General features: G+C 36.5%; 3 protein-coding genes and 1 long non-coding RNA gene across 6 annotated transcripts; 3 read left to right on the forward strand and 1 right to left on the reverse strand.

Moving 5' to 3' along the window:
• Window positions 1-351: 351 nt before the first annotated feature.
• Window positions 352-5,677, forward strand: CID11 (CTC-interacting domain 11). 3 transcript variants are annotated; one of them, XM_088804138.1, is made up of 11 exons: window positions 352-575; window positions 880-1,309; window positions 1,782-1,886; window positions 2,002-2,046; window positions 2,123-2,195; window positions 2,299-2,411; window positions 2,530-2,589; window positions 2,691-2,738; window positions 2,837-2,905; window positions 5,102-5,163; window positions 5,283-5,677. In XM_088804138.1, exons 2-11 carry the CDS (start codon window positions 896-898, stop codon window positions 5,338-5,340), a joined length of 1,047 nt encoding a protein of 348 aa, XP_088660264.1. In that variant the 5' UTR covers window positions 352-575; window positions 880-895; the 3' UTR covers window positions 5,341-5,677. The 3 variants fall into 3 exon arrangements, with proteins under 3 accessions (XP_088660264.1, XP_088660263.1, XP_007039357.1); XM_088804137.1 differs by having other exon boundaries at window positions 356-667; window positions 1,779-1,886; XM_007039295.3 differs by having other exon boundaries at window positions 357-575; window positions 1,779-1,886.
• Window positions 2,912-3,701, forward strand: LOC148763833 (uncharacterized). Its single transcript, XR_016025025.1, has 2 exons — window positions 2,912-3,059; window positions 3,125-3,701. It is a non-coding gene; the product is annotated as an uncharacterized LOC148763833 (long non-coding RNA).
• Window positions 5,678-6,379: 702 nt separating the features above from the next.
• On the reverse strand, window positions 6,380-9,748 carry LOC18605954 (GroES-like zinc-binding alcohol dehydrogenase family protein). The gene is made up of 10 exons (XM_007039300.3): window positions 9,367-9,748; window positions 9,145-9,281; window positions 8,998-9,047; window positions 8,532-8,860; window positions 8,355-8,437; window positions 7,839-7,914; window positions 7,370-7,431; window positions 7,180-7,275; window positions 6,859-7,020; window positions 6,380-6,766 (listed from the first exon to the last, which is right to left on the reverse strand). The coding sequence occupies exons 1-10, from the start codon at window positions 9,443-9,445 to the stop codon at window positions 6,656-6,658; spliced, it is 1,185 nt and encodes a 394-aa protein (XP_007039362.3). The 5' UTR covers window positions 9,446-9,748; the 3' UTR covers window positions 6,380-6,655.
• Window positions 9,749-16,442: 6,694 nt separating this feature from the next.
• LOC18605955 (DUF4228 domain protein) lies at window positions 16,443-17,352 on the forward strand. The gene has a single exon (XM_018116939.2). It carries the CDS (start codon window positions 16,564-16,566, stop codon window positions 17,164-17,166), a length of 603 nt encoding a protein of 200 aa, XP_017972428.2. The 5' UTR covers window positions 16,443-16,563; the 3' UTR covers window positions 17,167-17,352.
• Window positions 17,353-22,617: the final 5,265 nt, after the last annotated feature.

Below are 22,617 nucleotides of genomic sequence, written 5' to 3' on the forward strand. Positions count from 1 at the left end.
CGTCGCCAAATCCAAGTCAACATTTGCTTCATACCACGGTTGGCAAATTGGCTACCCCGACAATTTCTTCAAATTTACCAAAACGCCCTTCATCGACCGGTCCAGTTGTCCTTTAGTTTCAGGTCACCAGTACGGAGAGACAGGAACAGCGGTATAACCAGCGACAGTAACTCAGTGGTGGTAAACAGTCCATAGGTAATAGTAACCCGACATGTCATAGTAAGAGACATGATGGGATGTGCAAAACATCATAGTACATGCATGCATCCAAATGTCATGTCATACATGGATATGTAAGAACAAGAAAGAATTTACTTTGGCCTTTTTTTTTTTTAGGTTTGTACATTCCAACAAACAAAGCAAAATCCTTTTTCTCCTTTTTTTTTTTATATATATAAGCTTAGCATTTTGTTGGAAGCCATTATATATTTGATTTTACTTATTTAGGTCGATGTGAAGCAGATCCTCGTGTGTCTCTCTCTCTTTTCCCTCTCTCGGATAATCACTGTGAAACAGTGGTAGAAAAAGAAAAAAAAAAAAGAAAAGAAGGAAAAGGAAAAAGAATTACAGACACTGTAAGAAATGAAAAATCTTGCCTTTTTTTGACTATCTTACTTTGTTTTGCTGTTATTTATTTCCATTTCGTTTTCTCCGTAGTGATCTCGAGGTGGGTTTGTAGTTTTGTTCGTCATCAATGGAGATGATTGTAGCTTTAGCTTAGCTTCCAAAAAGATTCATCATTTTTATATTCCCAACATTTCAAAACTCGATTTTTTTATTTTTTTATTTTTCTCTTTTTTTTTTTTTTATGTTTGGGATTATAAATTTCAGGGCTTTTTGTTGATCAGTTGATAAAAAAAAGGTAGCTTTTTTTTTTAGGAATAATCATCAGGCCATGGCGGTTGTTGAGAATGCTTCGAATCAAGATGCGGCTGCAGCAGCAGTAGCATCAAACGATCAGGATCAGTCAAAGCAAAACCATGTTCGGTCAAGGATCGATCCGAGCTTACACCAGAACGATCAGGGGTTGTACAACAAGATCGGTGGTCCCCTTCATCGATCTAACGGCGGGGATTTGCAGAGGAGCAATGGTGGTGGTGGGGGTGAAGTTGGGGATAGCTTCAAGAGAGATATGAGAGAGTTGCAGGAACTGTTCTCTAAACTTAACCCCATGGCTGAAGAGTTCGTGCCTCATTCACTTGCTAACCATGGACTCAATGGAGGGTTTTACACTGACAACTCTTTTTTGCATGACAACAATAACATCACAAGGAATGGCCATGCTAATGGCAATGGTGCTGGTAGACGGGTATGCTACCAAAACCCCATTTTTTGATTGATTGCTTTGTTTAATAGTAAGCGAGGATTATTAGTCATGTTGGTGGGGTTCTTCTTATAGTTTTTTTTGGGGTTTCAAAAATTCACTGGGTAATAACTTAAAACTGATTTATCTGAGTTTGTGACGTACTCCCTGCCATCCAATATCCCAAGTTGGTGTTTGGATGTGCAGTAACTATGCCATTTCTCTGCTTGCTCCAAAATGCAGTAAAAGGAAAGGCAAAGGAGAACAAAGGTCTTTATTCTTATGTTAGGATGTTTGGTTGTCACGGGAATAATTGGAGGAAACCTGATTATTTTATATGGTTGAGTGGGGATTAATTTCTATGTGCATTTTAAACAATATGAAATTTAAAATTCCAAATTTAGCAATCTCTAGTTTACCTCATCTCAATTGTGGAAAAGAGCATCATCTGTTCATTGATGGTTGTCTTTCTCAGAAGAAAAATTTCAGTCAAGGGAAACGGAGAATGAACAGCAGGACAAGTATGGCCCAGAGGGAAGAGATTATCCGTAGGACTGTCTATGTTTCTGATATTGACCAACAGGTATACATTCAGCATTTTGCACTTTGTTTAGTATTCCACAATCAATTCTGCAATTTCTGTTTTAACATCTCTTTGGTATTTAGATTCATGTAGTCTTTTGCTTGTTGGGATGTAGGTCACTGAAGAGCAGCTTGCAGGTTTATTTGTGAGTTGTGGGCAGGTGATATTGTTTTCATTGCTTATCTTGATGGTTATCATCAAAAACAAAGTCTGAGTGAAGTTCTTTCCTTATATAGGTGGTTGACTGCCGCATATGTGGTGATCCTAACTCTGTACTACGTTTTGCCTTTATTGAGTTCACTGATGAAGGTGATGTTCAACTATGGTCTTTGGTACATAGTTTAGGGAGATTATCTAACTATAAAATGTGATATTTACTTGCTTTTTACTGTTTGATGGTTTGGCTGTGCAGAAGGTGCACGGGCTGCTCTGAATCTGGCAGGGACTATGCTTGGATTCTACCCAGTTAGGGTGTTGCCTTCCAAAACAGCTATAGCACCAGTTAACCCAACATTTTTGCCGAGGGTGAGGCTCATTGTGGCAATTTATCATACTGGAACTTGTTGATATGTTGTAGTCTTTGATGCATTTTTTATTTCCTTCACCTATTCAGCCTGTTAAATATCTGTTATTTTGATTTCAGAATGAAGATGAACGCCAGATGTGTGCAAGAACTATCTACTGTACAAACATTGACAAGAAGGTGAGAAGCTTTTCGCATTTTGGCAATGTTCATTATGAATAGTGATCCTGATTGCAGAGTAAGGACCCTTTACAAGAATTATATGATTTTGCGCTCTGCAGGTTACTCAAACTGATGTTAAACTCTTTTTTGAAACAGTCTGTGGGGAGGTATGTTATTCCATTAACTCAAGAGTCATGTTTCTTCTGTTTATTACATGAAAAACCTGTTTAGGGATGCGTTTAAAGGGACATCTTGTCTAATGTAGGTATACCGCCTGAGGTTGCTGGGGGACTATCACCATTCAACTCGCATTGCCTTTGTTGAGTTTGTAATGGTAATTGTTTCTTCCTCTTCATTCATGTACATTTTTGAACATGGCTGAACAAGTTTTCTCTGGTTTCTGAAGGGTTTGATGAGGTAACTGGGGGCTTTTCACATCTTCGCATGACTTACTTTTAGATAGGTTTAGGCTAGCCACTGAGTATGAGGTTTGTGTCGACTCTAGGATATTGGGTTTTGTGATTGTTTTCTAAGCTTACATTTTGTCAAAAAGTTTTGGTAGGAAGGACGGAGGAAAGGAAAGGCAAGGTAGTGAAAAGTAAAGACTGTTCCATTGATATTCATCTTGGGGATTTATTGTTAAAGTTCAGAGAGGAGATGCTTAAAAATTTCAGTGGTGTTTTGGGACATCTATTTCTCCTGAAATTTTTCCTAAATTGAAAAGAGGCTTGAGGCTCTAAGAATGTTCAATGGAGACACTGATGGAAGCAGATTCGAGCAGCTTTTCTTGTTCAACTTGGAGTTGCTCAAAGTAGTACCAGCAATCAGTAAAACCAAATTGATTTGTTAGCTTCCTGTCAACAATCGTATCTCAACTGCTTGTTGGAAATATAACATGCAATTCACAAACTATGACAGGATTCTTACATTGTTTATCATTTCATCCGCTAGTAGTCTTTTGGTCTCATGTAGGAAATTGAAAACAACATTGCATTAGAACTATTGGCATGGTCTCTTGGATTACCCTGATTGTCTAATTTGCTAATGATGGTTAAGAGAACAATGTTAACATGAAACATTGCTACTACCTGATGGTCTGTAGAAGATATGGTGCTTCTTTTTCTGATTCATTTTTTCCGTATTTTCCTCTCTCTGCATTACCTTAATAAATTGAAAGGCTATCAACTTGAGCTATTTTTTGAAGTGTGCAACTAGTTGCTAGGCAAGCTAATCTTCTGTGCCAAACTAGTTTGGTGTTTCATTTTCTGTACCTATTCTTGAACAGATGTCTCGTAACTGCTCCATTTCCGTCCTGACAAAATTAAAGGCTCTCGTTGAAGGAGATTAAGCATAACTCATTGATTGCGTAAAAGGATTTAGAGATCTATAAACCTTTAGTTGGCTAAATGACATTATTTATCACTAAATCAAGCACGCCAGCTGCATGGATTTGGAATTTTCATATCAGTTGGATTCTATTTGGCTGAAAAATTGTAGGCTTACCTTTTCTGGCTTTATCAGTTAGCCTTGACAATCATTGCTCACAAGTTGCATAACAATAGGCTTAATTAAAATTGTTATTTCTATATTTGATCACTACGTGAAATAGTCTACATGTGATATAAACTACTGATAATATCAAACTATCGAGATAGATTTTACAGTTTGTTAAGACTCCAAGCAAGTAAATTTCCATATGATGCATGTTTCTTTAAGTTGATTTCCATGTGGTGTTCTGTCTATTAGGGGTGAACTTTTGTTTATGTCCATTTTCAGCAGATCCTATGTACAGTTTGGATTATGTCTTTTAGGGCCTGCCAAATATTTCCAATATTAATTATGGATCTCTTGCCATCCTTGGATAAAGGCCTTATTAAATCTTCAGTTAGTGATAGCACAATGGTGTAAGGTGGGGTCAGGTTGTGTGCCATATGCACCTGAAACTTTAGAAGAATGTATTCTTCTCTTGTACGGAGAACTTGCTTATCAATAATTGTAGTCTTCACTCTAATGCTTCCTTAACGGTTGATGATGCAAAGATTGGCCATTCAGAGCTGTGGTTTAGTTTGCACTGTTTAAAGCCCAGAGGGAAGTAACCTTAAATGATAGGATTCACCTGTTGTATTCTAGTATGGTAGATTTTGTAGCAGTTGCATGTATGCTTGTTAGCATATCAAATTTTTTTGTTTGTAAATAGAGTGATTATTTGCTTAATACTGTAAAATGTGAATAATTGAATAATTGAGGTGGACTTGCTTGCACAGATAAGCTAAAGAGTAGTTTTGATCAAAAAATGATGTGTTGTTACTATTGAAGGAACTATGTATGGTGGTTTGGATCAGGACAACAAGATTGTTTGCCTCTGGTTACTGAACCTACATTGGCTTATCTGAGATGTTATCCAAGTTTTTGAAATGAGTTTAAAGTTTGCAAGTGATATGTAGCTCCCTTTTCGTCATCTCAAGATTGGGTTGCTTCAGTTTACATGAATGAATGAATGAATTTTTAATCTTCTCTTGTTCACATGCAGGCTGAAAGTGCGATTGCTGCTCTCAACTGTAGTGGTGTGGTTCTGGGGTCATTGCCCATAAGGTCGGATTCCTGGTTTTTTCATCATTTCCGGAAATGTTGTCATAATTTCTCTCCAAAGAGTGATTTAAGTATTTATGAAAATTGTCTTTAAGTCAACCTCGGTTGTTGTGTATGATCAGGGTAAGCCCATCAAAGACCCCAGTTCGGCCACGTGCTCCTCGCATTCCCATGCACTGAATCATCTTGGCGCTCCGAACTGATTTTAGTACCAGTTTATATATATTTAAAATACATACACACACCCATGTAAAGATGTTTCCCATGTTGATGGTCTGCCTGTTCTATATATATTGTCATCCTCTGCTGCTATGCCCGGGATCATTGTTACTATAGGAGTCATCTTTTGTTTATCCTTGCAACTTGCAATACATAGAGTTGGATGGAACTTCGAGGCTTTGAAAGATGTTATGCATTATTGCTCACTAATGTGGATTGGGTCTGTCCCAAAATTAAACTTCTCTTTGCACTTTTTGGTAATTAAAGGCTATATGACTGATGAAGTGGTTCTTTAGTACTTTTGGGTGTTTGGTACTCTGCAAGCTTTGGCTAGATGACTAGTGGAGATGGCCGCTCTATCAGCTTTCCCCCCTTCCCCCTTTAGTCTTAAACTTGTGTATATGATAGGATTTTTTGGACCAGCATTAATTCAAGCTAGGTTGACCTTAATACTGTATTTTTGTGACATTACATGGTATGTCCATGAAATCACATAAGTATCTCTGCTTAAGGCAAAGTCATTTCCTTGTGAATAAATACATGGTTACACCGTGGAACCTGTTATGTGATAGCTATTTGGTTTCAGAATGAAAAAGCAAGGAATGCGAGCTTGCTTGGTGAAAATTCGGAATTGCCTGCTGATGGGGGTAAGTTGTTGGAGAAAGGGATTCTAGAGAATTTAAGTCTTAGCTTTTATTTTTAAGATGATTGCTCTGTATATTATTTTCATTGATCATTTGCCAAGGAAAGTTTTCCCTATATTGAGTTTCTACTAATGCGCTGCAGCAAATGTATCAGGATATCTAAGCTCTCTTTGGAATGTTGTAAATTGTAACGTCAATTTCCCATGTTAAACTCCTTGATTTTTTTCTTTTTGGGTACACGGGTTAAGCAGGTCCAGCCAAACTTCCTATCTGATCTTGTCAAGTATACACCCATTAATTCATTGAGAAGAATCAGAAGAACGATTAGAATAAGCTTACCATGCAATCATGCGATCTACAAAGTAACGTGCATGAAATTTCTTCGCTTCAAGGTGCACAGGATATTACTGGCACGTAAGTTTGTTAAGAGAACTTACAAGATAAACATGTAATTGTAGTGGTGAACAACTATATTATTGCATGGCTGATTTATTTTAGTGGTGAACAACTATATTATTGCATAAGGGTTTCCATTATACAAGATAAACATGTAATTGTTGCAAGCACGCTGTGAGTGATTTGCGAAACAGAGGTTGCCATGTCCAACGGATGCCAGCATTCTGTGAAAAAGCTTAGAGGTGCAAAAGGCATCTAAGTGACTTCCCGTCAATTAGCAGTTGAAAGGCTTCGTTTATCTTCTCGAAGGGAAGCTCATGCGTGATAAACTCGTCTAGGTTTAGGGTCTGGAATCAAATTCCAAAACAGATCTCAGTTGCATTGGACTTAAAAAGAGTAAAGTTTATACAAAGAAAGTAGCCGGGTTTGAGTAACTTACCCCACACATGCATTGTTTGGCAAACTTTGGTAGCTGGGTTTTGCCTTTGAAGCCTCCAAAGATCGATCCTATGATTTGACGCCCATTGAACAACTCCATTGGATGCAGAGGCAGCAACATTGGGCTTGGATGAATTCCCAATAGTACAGTCAGTCCCCATCCCTGCATATCCAAAGTGATGCTCTTGAAATCCATTCACATACAGTCTTGCATGGAAGATTTGATTGAAGTTATTAAAAGGAGGGGGAGAAGTTGATTCCTTCTTTTTATAGAAATGGAAACTGGCAAACCCGAGGCAGACATTAATAGAAAAGGCCGTACCGTGTGGGTGGACAAAAATGCCTCGCGGAGAACTTCAAGGTTTCCCGCACACTCAAAGCTGTAGTCTACACCTCCATCAGTCATAGCCCCAATTCTCTGCATTGACCAGTTTCTTTAATATCATTATACTAGGAACTTAATTTTGAGTACAAGAAGTCCTCAGTTCTATCTTTGGTTGCAGCTCACTAACCTCGTGCACCGGCACTCCTAGATCCTTTGGGTTAATGAATTCTGTAATTCCCACGGCTTTGCCTTCTCGCACATATACCAATGGACCAACAACATTACAAACCTTGCAATATAATCTACTATTAAGCTTAATTACGATGATAATGCACAGCCATGGGCAGTGGCTTAAGTTGGATTTTTCTAATTTCATAGTGAAGGAAAATGAACCAGTTGTTTTAATCTGAATTTTGGAATCAACAGTTAACAAAGACTCCCAACATATTATCCTGTCATTGGATTTTGGATAGGACTTTGGGGTCATGTCTTCGCATGTACAAGGGTCTCCCCTGCTTTGACATGAAATGAAACAAACTTTTTTTTTTTTTCATTCTTCTGAGTTGCTTCGAGCAGTAATGTCTCCACAGCAACTGAACCAGAGGTTTTTTATGCAGTACAGCCAAATACTATTTAATATTACTGGGGAAAAGTACCTTTGGCAAATTTGTTAGGGTTGATATCAACACCTATTATTTTTGATGCTCCTCTTGCTCTCGCTCCTTCAGCTACCTGGTTAATTCCAATTTTCAATTTAGTATATCAGATCCGTTTACTTCAGCACATGGGATGACAAAGAAGTAATTGCAAGGCGGAACAATATAATAATGCACAGGACGTCAAAACTATGATTTTCTTAAAAAGGCTGCAATAAGATTTTGTTTAGGTTATTAAAAGGTCGACATGTACTTCACATGCCAAGCAAAACAGAGTTGTGCCCATATCTATTTGATTTTTTCCAGCTTATCCGGTCTATGGTGCATTGCATGGTCTTAAAATATTAAATATCAGAAACGTGTAAAAACTGTATTACTAGTAAAACACGAAAGCGTCAAAAGTAATCGTGGCACATTGAATGGTTTGAATTCAATGGTCCAGAGCGGTCCAAAAAAACTGTATTGGTAAAAATACGTAAGCAAGCTTCATTTACGGGGTCTGTGAAATAGACTTACAGCGAGTCCCACGGCACCCAAACCAAAGATTGCCACGGTTGATCCGGGTTGCAAGTTGGCTACATTCCAAGCAGCTCCAACTCCTTGATCAGGTAAGAAAATCGTACATGTTCAGACAAATTTATAGTCAGAATCGTTTAAGAGAATAAAAAAGAGGCAAGATTTTTCGGTATTTACCGGTGGAGACGCCGCAACTCAAGAGGCTCATTGTCTCAAGGGGGGCCTCAAAATCGATCTTGACAACACAGGCAGAATCAAGAACAGTGTACTCGCTGAAAGTGGAGGTGTTGAGAAAGTGAAATATGGGATTCCCATCCTTGGTTGAAAACCTTGTCTTGCCATCATTTACCATCACGCTTTTCAATGGATTCACTCCAAACCTTTGGCAGAGATTAGTTTTCTCATTTCTGCAGCAGATGCAGTTGCCACATTGTCCTTGGAAGATGGGAATGACATGGTCACCCTTTTTCATGTCTTCAACACCTTCACCAACGCTCTCAACGATTCTGGAACAGATTCATTCATCATATTAGTAATCTGCTTCAGCTTTCTAAGTATTTTCTAATGAATGCTTTCACCTGAAAATTAAAATGGAATATTGCCAAAAGCTGGAAATAAAAATGATTAACTTCTTGTCACATACCCTGAAGCTTCATGGCCTAGAATTCGAGGATATGCTCTCTGAGCTTCATTCTTTAAAATATAACCGCAATGGTCAGACAGAGTTGTCACAGAAACTAATGAACTAAGAGGAAATCAAGAGTTAAAAACAATTGATTATTGGGTTTACCTCGCCTTTCCAAGCACTGAGATCCGTGTGACAGATTGAAGTGAAGAGGATTTTGACCCTGACCTCCATCTGTTGAGGGGGAGCGACTTGAACGTCTTCCATGACAAGAGGCTGTCCAGGACCCCATGCTACAGCAGCTACAACCAGGGAAGTCCATCAATCTTAGAGAACAACACAATCAAGGATTAGTCATAAGAGAAATACAGAAACTCAGTCTGTTACCTTTGCAAGTGATGACTTTACCTGTTGTGTCAGCCGACTCAAACGAGCTTTCAAAAGATTTATGGTAACCAACATCCATTTTCCTCTAAATGAAACGGCGGATATTGCGTCAAGCTTGTATCAAACACTTTCTCAGTGTGTCTTTGATGAGAGTTCTCCGATGAACTTGACCGCACGGTTTTGTGATGGTTTGCAACTTGCAAGGATATGGCTATAGACCTAGACTTGGAGAGGGCGGGTGCTTGAAGCTTCTTTCAAGCGTGATATATGTAGAGCTCAGACTATTTTATCAATCTCACATGGGCGAAATGATTAAAAAAAGAGAATATATGCAAGGAAATTCCTAATCGGTGCTTATTGTTTATTTAATCAAAAGGCATTTCAATAGTTAAGGAATTCAGTATAGTGAACAATTAAACTGGTGGAAAGGAAAAGGGAAATGGGGTACTCAAAGTCAACATCATTTTAAAAGGACAAAAAGGGGTAGTAAGATATTACTTGGCAAAAAAACAAAAATGGAGTTTTAAAGTCGTTAGATGTTATTGTCCAAAAAAAATAAATTGGAACAGGGTATTTCAATATGGTAGAGATTCTAGCCATCAGGGAGGCGTTCTTTCTATTTTCAGAGTCGTTGGGGCAAATTCTTGAAGCCTCACGGTGGAGAGTGACTCACGAAATGCAATTAAGTGGGTAACTGTACCTTGTGAGGCTCTTTGAAGATTTAGAAAATGGTTGTTACATATAGAGGCCTTTAAGAAAAAGGTCAAAGATTGGAGAGTTTGTCGCATCCTAAGGGAAGGAAACCAAGAGGCCGACGCCTTGGCCAAAGAGGGTGTCAAATGTCAACAGGGATGAAGACCTTTCAGAGATCTGTTGTATTGAAAGAGTTGTGTTAATGGCAGACAGCTACTAGTGATAATAATGAATGCATGGAAGCCGCTCAAAGCCAGGAGGTTCATGTGAGACACCTGTGGTAGGACCGGGTTGGCACTAACTCAGTGAAAAGGTCGTCTGCTGGTGATAAGATTTTTGGTCATGGAATTATGCTGTGTTTTCTTTTGTTTTTTAATGGTAGGCTACATGTTCTGGTGATTGTATTGAGGCCAGGATCTACGTTGTACGGATGTATTGTGTCAAAGGCGCACACGGTTGCTATGAGATGCCAATAGGAAAAGGGGTTATCTTGATCTCACATGCAACAAATTATGAAAAGTGGGGTTTCTGTTGTAAAGGTCCTATGTGACGACAATGAGTCCAATGTTTGTGTCAACTAGCACATAATGGTAGTTTTTTTGTAAAGCTGATATAGATGAAATGAATTTACCTTTCAAAAACAAAAATATCATTAATTAAGAAGAGCTTACTTTTACAATTTGAGACTAGAGACTAGAAGAAATGGGACAAGGAAGGCTTGATAGAAGGATTGCAGGCTGGGCAAAACCCTACAAGTTGGCCCCTACCCCTATTCGCCATAACCCAAGCCTGGCATGAGTTAATTTCCCCGGGCTTAGAAGTTAGATCAATATCAAGGCAAGATTGCTTAACTGAACTAATTGCCGATGCAGTAGCCGAAAGCCATACGCAACAGAAGCATTCACGCTGAGAGACGACAAATTTCTTTTGATCTATTTGAACAAAATTTCCAATTTCCATCGTCCAAAGAAAACTACCAAGTTGTTATCTTGTGGTGAGCGGTCCCCAGCGCGTTCATCACATTCATGAGCAACCAAATTCCAGTTCCCTGCTTCATACTAGTCTAGTACCCTTCTTCGCTGACCTTTGGCTCTTAAGTCGGTCTCTTGTTTTTTATTTTTTCCTCTAGGGGCAAAAATAAGAATTTCTATGAGGATTGAGGCCAGAAAGCAACCCTCATTATTGAGTTCATATAACAAACTTACCATTAATTAATAACTCAACGTCAAGAAGGTATCAATTGGATAGATTTTTTCAATTTTGGAAAATTATAATCAGAATAATTTAAAATTCAGATGCATATGAACGATTTTCAAAAGAAATTCTTTATGCTGTATAATTAAATCCCTTAATATTGATTCTTTTCTTTTTTGGGAGGGAGTCAATGATATGGTCCTCCTTAACCAAAGAAGTCGCTATCTCTATCTTCGCGTGATCTCACCTGCTTGGTGGAACACGACAGTTTCAAGTCTGTGTCAGCTTTCAACCTTAAAACGATCATAAGGTCAAGATCGTCATCGTGGAGTTTTGTCAAACGGGTGGGCCGCCAGCCAGAAGCTGAGATGTGCTGGGTGTTCCAGGGCATAATGGGACCTCTCTATCATTGCTACAAATGAAACAAATACCCTTTATCAAAAAAAAAAAAAAAAAAAAAGAAAAACACATATATCTTCGGATCATAATCCCTTCATCAAAAAAACGACTGGCCCTTGGCTCCTAGCCTACATAGCTACGAATTCTCCCATACGTACAAGAGATTATATGAATTCTCTCACCGCTATTTTTATGGTATATAATGTGCATTAATGATCAATAGTTCCTTCCAAATGCTACATAAAGAGACTATATTTGATATATTGGTCATGTATATCTTTTATGCACAATCAAGTCATTAAAAATATGTTATCTCATTAATAAGATCAAATTAAATATTTTTAAAATTTTAATAATAAAGATAAAATATTTTTATTCTTTTTAAATTTGGATCGAAATAACACATAAATTTATTAATTTTTTAAATAAACATTTCATCTAAAAAAAATATTTTTCGTTAGATACTTAAATTCAATCGTTAGTCAACTATTAGCATTTTCGTCAATTTACTTACGTAGTAAGAATAAAAAAAATAATTTTATCCTTTAATTAATTTTTATAATTATTATTATATAATTTTATTATTTTTATTATTAATTAAAAAAAATCCCCAATTTGGTGAACACCGGAGCTCCCCAGTGGAGCACTGGTGCTCCCCTCCCTTGGGAGCACAAGACGATGCTCCTCTTTCTACTCTTTTATTTTTTTATTTTTTAAAAATATAATAATATTTTTTAAAATTAATAAAAGATATTTTAATATTTTTATAATTTTTGTTAACGGTGTTTATATTCTTTAGACCAAATGTTCAGTTTAACAACTAATAAATTTATGTATAATTATGATTAAAAGTTAACAATATCTCATTATTTTACTATAATAATAAAAAAATACTTTTTTAATACTTAATTAATAAAAAATTAATTTTTTTTTGTTTTTTTTTACCACGATTTCCTCCCTCCCACCTTTTCTTCCTTGTCATTGTTCTCTTTTTATCTCTTCTTGGTCCTCCTCCTCGTGTTGTCCTGCTGGTACAAGGAATTGGTGCCACATAAACTTTTCATGGTCTGCTCATGTGTTTTCAAAATCTCGCTCTGGATCATGTGTTTTCAAAATCTCGCATTTCCAGTGCCATTGGCCTTGAAATTGTTTCAGATGTCTGGATATATTTAAAAGCCCAGGTCACATTGGGTTGACATTTTAATAGCAATAAAAATTCATTCAATCTTTCATAAAAAAAAAAAAAAAGGATCTGTTTTTGTAAGCTCTAAATCTATTTGATTGGGTCACTGGGTTTGAACAAGGAGTCTCCACTCGTTTTTGCAAAGGCATCTACAACCATTGAGGATAGTTTTTTGTAATGCCCTGTGAAAGCAGTACAACTCCAGCTTTTTAAAAAACCAAAAACGAAAAGTTAAACGAAAACAAAGACTAAGAAGAAAAGGAGGGAGAGAGAAATGTGGGGAAAAAAAAAGATTTTGATTTATTGTTATTATTTTTGAAGAGCTGAATTTATTCACAATTGAGACAAAGAAGCAGATCCAACAATAATTTGATAATTTATAAAAAATTAAAATTAAAAATTATCAATACATCAAATATAATTCTTCATAAAAATTACTCTGCCAAATAAAAGGAAAATAACTAGGTTTTATTGCATTTTGTACTCTAAAGGAAAAACCAACTTGGGTTTGCGAGGCCAACCCCAAGGCTTTAGGGTGGACCTAAATTGGCCCCAATTTGAGGGGAAGGGAAGGCTCACTAGCCAGGAAATCAGGCTAATTAATATTTAGTTGATTTAAATAATTACTTCAATAAACAAACGTAACTTTTGCTCGCGACCACTGTATCGTTTTATTACTTCATCCTTCTTTTTAATTGTATTTATTGAAACTTAACTAATTTGAATAAATCCTTCTTCTAATCTTTACTTATTCCAAGTCCAAATGTTTCCAATAAATAATTAACCATATTCATTCAATAGGGAAATGTCAAGAAACGCTGCGGTCAATCATTTATGCAAGAAAGATTAAAAAAAAAAAAAAAAGTGGAAAATGATTCGAGGCAAAGCCCTTTCTTGAACGCCCTGATTCGCTCAGAAAAGTTTATTTTCGTATGGAGTTACTCTGACGCATGAGAGCCTGACATGCATGAGTACGTCAATACATTTTTAAGGCCAACTTTTTTCCTAGATTTTTCAACAAAGGGGAATATAATTATCTTGTCATATATTTGACATATTGTTACAAACAAATTTAATTATCTCTTTAGTCTTTGCAAATTAAAACTCAAGTAAAGTTTTATCTTATCCAGATGAATCATGCATTTTGAAATTAGATTAGTTTTGAGCCGTCGAGTTTAGGCCTAGCCTTAGGCTTATCCTCGTCATGTTTATCATTTACAATTTTCATAAGCTTTGAGTTCTCCCATCAGGGAAAGCTGACAACTATTACATAGAAAGGCGCAACAGACCAACGCCTTTCATTTACAATCCCTTAATCAAAACTGTGAAGCAATCACTTCTCTTGTTCTCTTAAAACTTCTCACATCTCTCTATAACTAATAAACAGTATACCGGCTTTCATCTCTTTATTTTTAAATGCCTTTCCATTCGGATTCCTCAACCAATCATGGGCAATTGTTTGCCTTCCCGTGATGTATCCGAGGGAGAAGTATGCTCTGAAGAGAAAGCTATGATCAAGCCTGGAAAGGTTTCAAGTCCTCCGGAAACGGATAGCCAGAGTACTACTACAGATTGCAAAAGGCACATGGGCCCTGCCATCACATCTGCTTATCCACAGGACTCTACGAATGGCGGCAGTAAGAAAATCAGACTGCTTGTAACAAAGCAAGAGCTTCGAGAATTGCTTTCCAAGCGGATGTCAGTAGAAGAAATGCTTGCGGGAGTCCACAGAGAAGGACGGTATAAAATCGATTTTTGTACAAGGTGGCAACCATTGCTTGAAACCATCCCCGAGGGAAGTGAGTAACACTTTCTGTTCCCTTCACTGTCGACCTGGTAAGTTGCTATCAATACATGTATAGTTCCCTTCTTACGACAAATTTGAAACCCTCTTCTTCCCAGTTATATATAGAAGGATCGTAGGAGTAATAAAAACTTGAATTTTTCTTTGTTTGCCTGGAAATGTACGTGCAAGGCATTCCATCTGCAAGGCTGGGCTTCTGGTAATGGATCATTCATTGATTTTAATGTGTATAATGGGTTGAATAAATAATCTAATGATCCACATATTCTACGGTTATACCTGATTTATTTTTGTTTTATGGGTTGATATACTCTTATTGAGTAGATTAATATAAGTCCATTCGTGTGTAAATATTAAATTACTAGTTTCCATAATGGGAAGGCCAGTTGGACATAATATTTAACTAGATTAGACACCTTTTTCACTTTAAGCCCTAATTTAGATTAATTTGTGGCATTAAGAGCCGGCCTCTTGTCCTGGATAAAAAAGAGAAATGGGAAGACCCCCAATTTTGTGGTAGTTCGTCTGACCCTCTTATAAAATATTTGTACTAGATACTCTCCAATATTCAGGTACGTGTTTGATTTATATTTATTTAATGTTCTAAATACCCAACATAAAGTATTTGGATCTGACGTTATGCTAATGGGTTTGCCATGCTGTATTAGCTTTGATAATGGCAGATGCCTTTTCATTGGTTTAAGATTTATTTCCTCTCTTACTCTCTGTTTGTGCCCAGCTTCTTTATCAACCACTTTCTGACAACGAACAAAAAGAACTATAAAAAACAAATTATTCATGATAGGATCCCTAATAAAGTGAATTGCATCTGAACATGATAATGGAAAAAAAGTCAAAGTTCATGCTTAATTTATTGTCAGTTTGAAGGGGAAGAAATAAGTTTGTTGGATTGGTAACGATCAAAGCTCGCTAACCATTAGAAACCAAGAAAGATTGCGGCCAAATTGCAAGTGGCAAATGCCCAAAAACACCACATAGAAGTAGTGGAGTGCGACAGTACGCCCAATGGCTCTTCCCAGAAATTCCGTGGTCTCCCACTATCCTCTGTTCCTTGCTGGAACTTTGCCATTATTTTTTTGTCTCTTCCGAAGTTCCCTAGTCATTTCCTGATTAAATTTGCACTGAAGGCCATCAATTGCATTTATAAACCCTTCACACTGACAAAACTTCGATGTTTATGATGGACAAGTACCCTGAGTAATTTATACAGTAAGGTGCCCAACAATAAAAAGTTATTTGTCCAATCCTGCTAGTTCCTTTGGGCTGTTGAAAGTTGATAATGTTATAATTAACCCCGCAGATTGGATGTGATTCTGTCTCTTTCAAATTTACTTTAAGTTCCAAAGCTGTCAAGTTAAGGGACGAAATTTTTGTAAAGAGAAAGTGATAAAGAAGCTTGAATGGACTGGTCTCGTTCATTGACCATGGCTTTTTGCTTCCCTGTACATTATTAACTGCGCCATTTCCCATTTATATCCAATTTGATCTATAGGATTCTCCTGCTTCATGGGTCCCAAAGAATCGAAGAGTTGGCTCAGCAGCGCCTTTTTTATTCCCAGGAGCTGCTGGTGATGTGATTAGGCATGGTTTATTGCCCATGTTACTATACCAAACACTAATAAAAAACTCATCTCTTTCCGTGTATGAATAGTTGGACCACTCAAAATAAACATTTGATGTGGATTAGTAACAAGAATGCACCTACTGATAATGGTCGCATTTCTTTTCTCTTTTCTTTATGCTTTTTTGGATGTGTATTATCAACGGTAGGATTGAGGAAGCTCTAAAGAAGAATCCCACCGACGATATATTGTCTTTCCCTCCAGAACTTTCCCTCCTTTTAATACTCCTCCATATCTCAATTACAAGGAGGAGGAGAAAAAGAAGAAATACTACTCTGAGGATGGGAAACTGCCTGTTTGGAGGCTTGGGAGAAGCTGATGGTGTGATCAAAGTCATAACTTCAAGCGGTGGAGTCATGGAGTTTTCTGCTCCAATAACAGCAGGAAGCATCACAGATGAATTCCCAGGGCACGCCATTTTTCGAAGCCATGATCTCTTCTGGAAACCACTCTTTCACCACGAAGAACTCCTCCCTGGAAAATCATACTATCTTCTTCCGCTTAACGGCAAAGACACTTCAGGTAATAGCGGCCAGATTGTCCGAGAAGGCCATGTCAGGTCGAACAGCATCCCAGCATCGCTCGTTGCTCCTTACAGGATGTCCTGTGATTATCAGGGGACTCTGAAGAGGTCCCATACTGATGTTTTCTCCAGGTACAACAAGCCTGCAGGATTTTGGAAAGTGAAGCTAGTAATCAGCCCGGAACAGCTGTTGGAAATTTTGTCTCAAGAAGCTCGTACTCAAGAATTGATTGAGAGTGTCAGGACAGTCGCCAAGTGTGGAAGTGGGGTCTCAACTTCTGTTGGATTTTCAGATCAATGGAGTCTGTCAAGCAGTAGGAACGCTTCCTCAAACAAAGATGGCTTGTTGTTAGACATCTAGAATAACAGCTTCTTACAATTTTTCCCCCCATTTTATTTTTCCTTGTTTTGACATTAGACAATGTAAACAATTGAAATAGTAGTATGAACATGTCATTTGGTGTATTGATTTGATCTTTTCCTTTGTTTTGGTTGGGGTTGATGTTGTCCCTGTTTAATGCTCAAATTTATAGGTTTCTGGACAGTACATCGATTACTCATTTTCGCAAGTAAGCCATTTTGGTCCTAAGACGCAAGTAATGCGTTCAATATCCCTTTTCCTTGTTCAGCTAATGCCTAATATTAACCTAAACTCGAACGTTTCCTGGGGTATCAAATATGAAATCAGTATTTCGATCAAATAAAGTTGTGGCAAACGAAGATCCTAAACTTGACCTGTTTCGCCCCTTCCTCAAAGATAATGATTTTACATTACATCGTTTCTTTTATATATATATATATTGTTTTATTAGTGATTTTTTTAAAAAAATAATTCAATTTAAAGATATATACCAATTACCAAGTTGATTATCATCTTTTCACTTTATTTAATTATTTCAGAAAATTTTATGACTTTTGGTTTTGTTCAAAAATTGAATACCTATGCTGCAATTTAAGACTTCCAAATTTGAATTTGTAGATTCATAGAAAGAAAATTACATGAAAGAATGACAATAATATTTGCCTCCTTAGAAACTTAAAAAAGGGAGGCTACAACAGAAACTATAATGCAAAATAGATGCATGTGATGGCAGTTCTACATAATATATATAAAACTGCAGATATTGAAATTTTTTTGGATTAACGAGAATAATCATATTTATTAATACTAAAAAAATTTATGAATCTTTTTCTTAATTCTAATAGTAGGAAATAATTTATAGATTATATTACAAAATTTTATTCATATATCACTGAAACATTTTGATTATTTTTTGTAGATAATTAACTTTACATTTAAAAACATTTATATTTTATATATAATTATGATTTAAAACTAAATAAAATATATAAGTTATAAAGTATTAAACTTGAAAGGGTATTTAAGCATTTAGCTTACTGATTGATATATGAATTTTATTTTTAAAAAGTAGAGTTTAAATTCTTATTTTTTTAATTATAAAAAAAAAACACTTGAAAGGGTTTTCCAAATAGACGGATGTTGGGCCAGGTTGAGGCTCAGCGTTAAGATGGAGGATGGTACTCGGACAGTTTTGATTTTCACAAGTTTGGGCTGCTTGCTGCATAAGTCGGGACAACTCAAAATGCTGACCCAAGCTTTTGAAACATGATCAATGCCTAACTTATTTTGTCCTATGTAGTTAATGGGCTTTGGACAGTATCAAGGTGCTTGAAATTCCTTTGCATATATATGGGGCTAGAACAAAACTCGAAACTCAAAGGGCCACAGCATGGTTGCCATGTTCAGGCCCAGATCCAGCATCATTAATTGAAGTTGTCACTTTCCTAATCACTTTGACAACACGGGCGTCACATTGAGCAACAAAATTACATGTAGCAATTCCTGTTTTTCCCACCCCTAGAAGGTCTTGGTTCTGATTGAGTGATAATTAAAGTGATTGGGTGCAATTTGAACTTGACCAAAACATTATTGGTACATAATTTCTACACCTGCTTCCCATTACTCCATTTTATTACAAACATTGAATGCCATTTAATTTAAACCCATCTCAGAAGTTCATGAATGGACCAACAGGGAATTGGCATATTAGTCGGTTCATCGAAACCCTTGATTTTTTCACCGCATATCATTGATACGTACTCTTTTTAACAATACAAACAATTCAATTAAGGAGAGCAATTGCTAGTCAAGCAATGCTATTTCATAAATGGTGTGAAAACGTTATCATGATTGAGTTTGAGCTTATCCTTCCATGACTCGAAAATGACCTACGTCGTCACGTCGAGCTCTTCCATTAGTTGGTTAATCAGGGTGAAAAATCACTAGGATTTATTTTAATTACAACGACTATGACACTGATGATATATTTTTTTTTTATTGAAGCTAACCACCATGCTACCTTTCAACACAACCTTCACTTCTCGAGGGACCATCAAAGTTTACTTTAATTTTCTTTCTTCTTTCTTTTTTTTTTTTTCATTATCTATGGTGGGGCAATGGGGGCGATCGACCAATTTGGAGAGGAAATCCAAATTTTTCAACAATGGCAGCGCTATCTGAACAAACTCTAATAGTTTCAAAATGGGAGCCACCGGATGAAGTTTCCCTTTCGTCGTTGAAATAAAAAAAACTAAAGAATTGCTTAACGTTCAGAAAAGTTCAAACAAATTTATCGAAATTAATTTGACACATGAAAAAGCATTTAGATTTCTCTACACCCTCTACGTTTCTTGTCTCTCATCGGAATCTTTCTTTCTTTCTCTTGATTGTACAATATTTGGTCACTTCATGCATGTATCAATATGTACGATATGAAAAGCCATGCATGTTCTAAATTGTCTTCATTCAAAAGTGAAATGATTTATTATTATTAGGCAAAGAAAAATAGAGGAATATCTGGCCAGCCTGAGGGCTCACTTGAAATGATTTACATCAAAGTAGGCTTGCTTTCCTATATATATATATATATATAGAGAGAGAGAGAGAGAGAGAGGGAGAGAGAGAGAGAGAGAGAGTTATTATCTCTAATTAGAACTATGCACTGTGCCTATATTATGCAGGTTAGCATCTCTAGCTAATTGCATTAAAATTTGTAGCCCAAGCACCCAAGCAATATTACACATGCATGTCATGCAAATTTGCTTGATCTTACATTATAACAAACATACCATCGCTAGCTAGCTCAACCCTTCTAGAAATTTTAATTAGAAAAAGGCACTCCAAAATAGAAGTATCATGTTTAAAAAGTTAATTGTTTGCCACCTTTAACGTGTGCGCCCACCAACCCTCATTTCAACATCCTGTCGAGGTGCCAATTGATTATTAATTACTTGCATTGAATATATCATATGTGGTTAACTTCCACATTATCTTTCAACAAAGCAGAGCTATCGAATCTTGTAGGCGAAAATTGAACGAGAGGTAAATGATTGCTTCAAACAAATAATTTGCCATCTTGATGGTCATCATAAGCTTATAACTACTGCACAAGTGATCAACGGTATTCCTTTGATGATATCTCCCTTCTTGCCAAATTCAAGGCTGGGGTTTCTGGGTTTGAACCTACAGAGAAAATGGGTGGAAAAGAACCAATACACGCTTGCATGTTTGTAGCTAGGAATGTCTGTACAAATTGGCTCCAGAAAAAAGAAAAAATTAAAAATAAGATTGACAACTCAACTCAACTAAATTTCACATCTAAATATAGATGATGTTTAGTTTTGTTCCCTCTAATCCATGCATCATACTTTCTATAAAGATGTTTAAAGATCATATCTTTTTTTCTTCTTTTTAATTAATTACTTTCAGTTCATTTGATTTTTTATTTGTACCTCCGCGTCTGCTATTGGGATTAAATCACTTCATCAATTATAAATATGCATCATTGTTTTATTTGATCCTCGTCAAATTGAAGGTTTCATCATCTATTGCTCAAAAGCTTCATTAATATCTCTCTTGACTTGTACAATTCAATTAATTGAGTTTCTCTCTTAACCATAAGGTCATTAAAAGCTAATTATGGTTGGGCTGTCCAATATAGAAAATGATTGGAACTGATACTCCCCAAGAGGAAAAAGTATGAAGCTTTTCAATAAAAATAAATGTACTGAAAGTTGGAAGAATTCAATTGTGGGTTTGTAATGTAAAAGGGAAGCTCAATCAAAGCTGCTAGGCCCGGCCAAGATTGACTGACGAAGCCTCGGCTTACAAAATTTTAATTAACAAGGTAAACAATATTATACGATATTAATTTGAATACAAAATAAATATCGAATATGAATATATATATATATATATATATATATTTGATAAATCATCAGACTTTTATATTTATTATTATTTTTATTTTACTCAACCAACCAAGATATAATTTTAAAAGAAAACCCTGCTGGTACAGTGTACCGTTATATCCAGCAACTAACGAGGGCCCCTAGGGGTACCCCAGTAACAGTAAATAAGGCTTAAGCACCCATAAAACAATAAACAATTTACAGACAGGAACCCGAACCCGAACCCGAACCCACAACAGATACAGCCTGAAACAAAGCATCTATCCTCTACACTGGAGATCATAAACATAAAAGCATTAAGACCAAAGTATCAAGCTGTTACCACCAAGCAGAAAACATGGAGTTTTTATATACATGTCTAGGAGATATGTGTTGACTACGAATATTTCAAGAAAAATAAAAAGTTGAAACAACAGAGTTGAGATCGGTGCAATATATGTTGTAGCTGAATGTGTAGCATGTCCCATCCCTTTATGCATAAACTTGTTTGTCCAAATAAGTCAGAGATTAGAATTTGTCCAAAGGGGACGTTGCCGGTTCCTACATCACGTCAATAAACCTAGGTTTCCAATTATGCAAACATGGCCGAAATTTTGGTACTAACCCTGTTGGATTAGTCTTTGCCAGCTCTTTTCAATGAGTATTTTGCCGAATTGGTTAATTGTTAATCTTGCATCGCCTTCATAGGAAACTTCAACGTTCTCGTTCACATTGCTTGGAATTTATAGTAACCTGTCAGAGTCTAATTTGTCATTGGAGTAATGGATTACTTACAACTTCACTTACAGACTAATGTTAAGGGGGCAATCACAAATTGTAATAAGCATATCTAATTGATCATGTTCATTCATGTAGTATTTTACAAGTTGCTTTTATGCATGTGTGAAATACATAAATGAAAAGGATTTACTACACGCATGGCACATGGATGTGATTGCTCAAACTCAATGAGTCTTCGTCAATTAGAGAACAGAGAGTTCCTCTAAAATTTTGCAAAAGGTATTATGTGTAATTTTACAAGATTAGAATCTTTCCACGTATACAAAAGCCAGTTTAACATATTAATATGTCATCCCCTGTCAATAACATAACTCCTACCGGGCATTCATTGGTTTATTACCCATAAGGATAGGAACAAGTAATATGGCATCACAGATATTCTCTTACCCTTGCCACAAACTGAAGAAGAGATTGCCAACTGTTTTATGTTCATGCCCAGTCAGGAAAACACAGGGGAGCCTTATGAACAGTTATCAATTTCTTTGATCATTCCGTGATGATGACTGAAGTGATGTCGGTCAATATTCTTTTATGGTAGAAAATTAATATTGTAATTCAAGAGCGCGATAGGCGGAAGGAAAAGAGAGAAAGCAAAAGGTAAGATTTTGACATTCTTCTGGGTTCCACCTGATATCTAGAACAATTCCAGGCCAGTGTCTCCAACCATGTGAAAATACATATATACACAACAGAACCATAAAAAACAAGTTGGCAAAAAGACCCATCGTGGCCCGTTTAATAGTGAAAGCAGGCAGTATAT

This window comes from Theobroma cacao, chromosome 3, assembly GCF_053813885.1.
Source record: "Theobroma cacao isolate CCN51 chromosome 3, ASM5381388v1, whole genome shotgun sequence".
In the NCBI taxonomy this organism is placed as follows: domain Eukaryota; kingdom Viridiplantae; phylum Streptophyta; class Magnoliopsida; order Malvales; family Malvaceae; genus Theobroma; species Theobroma cacao.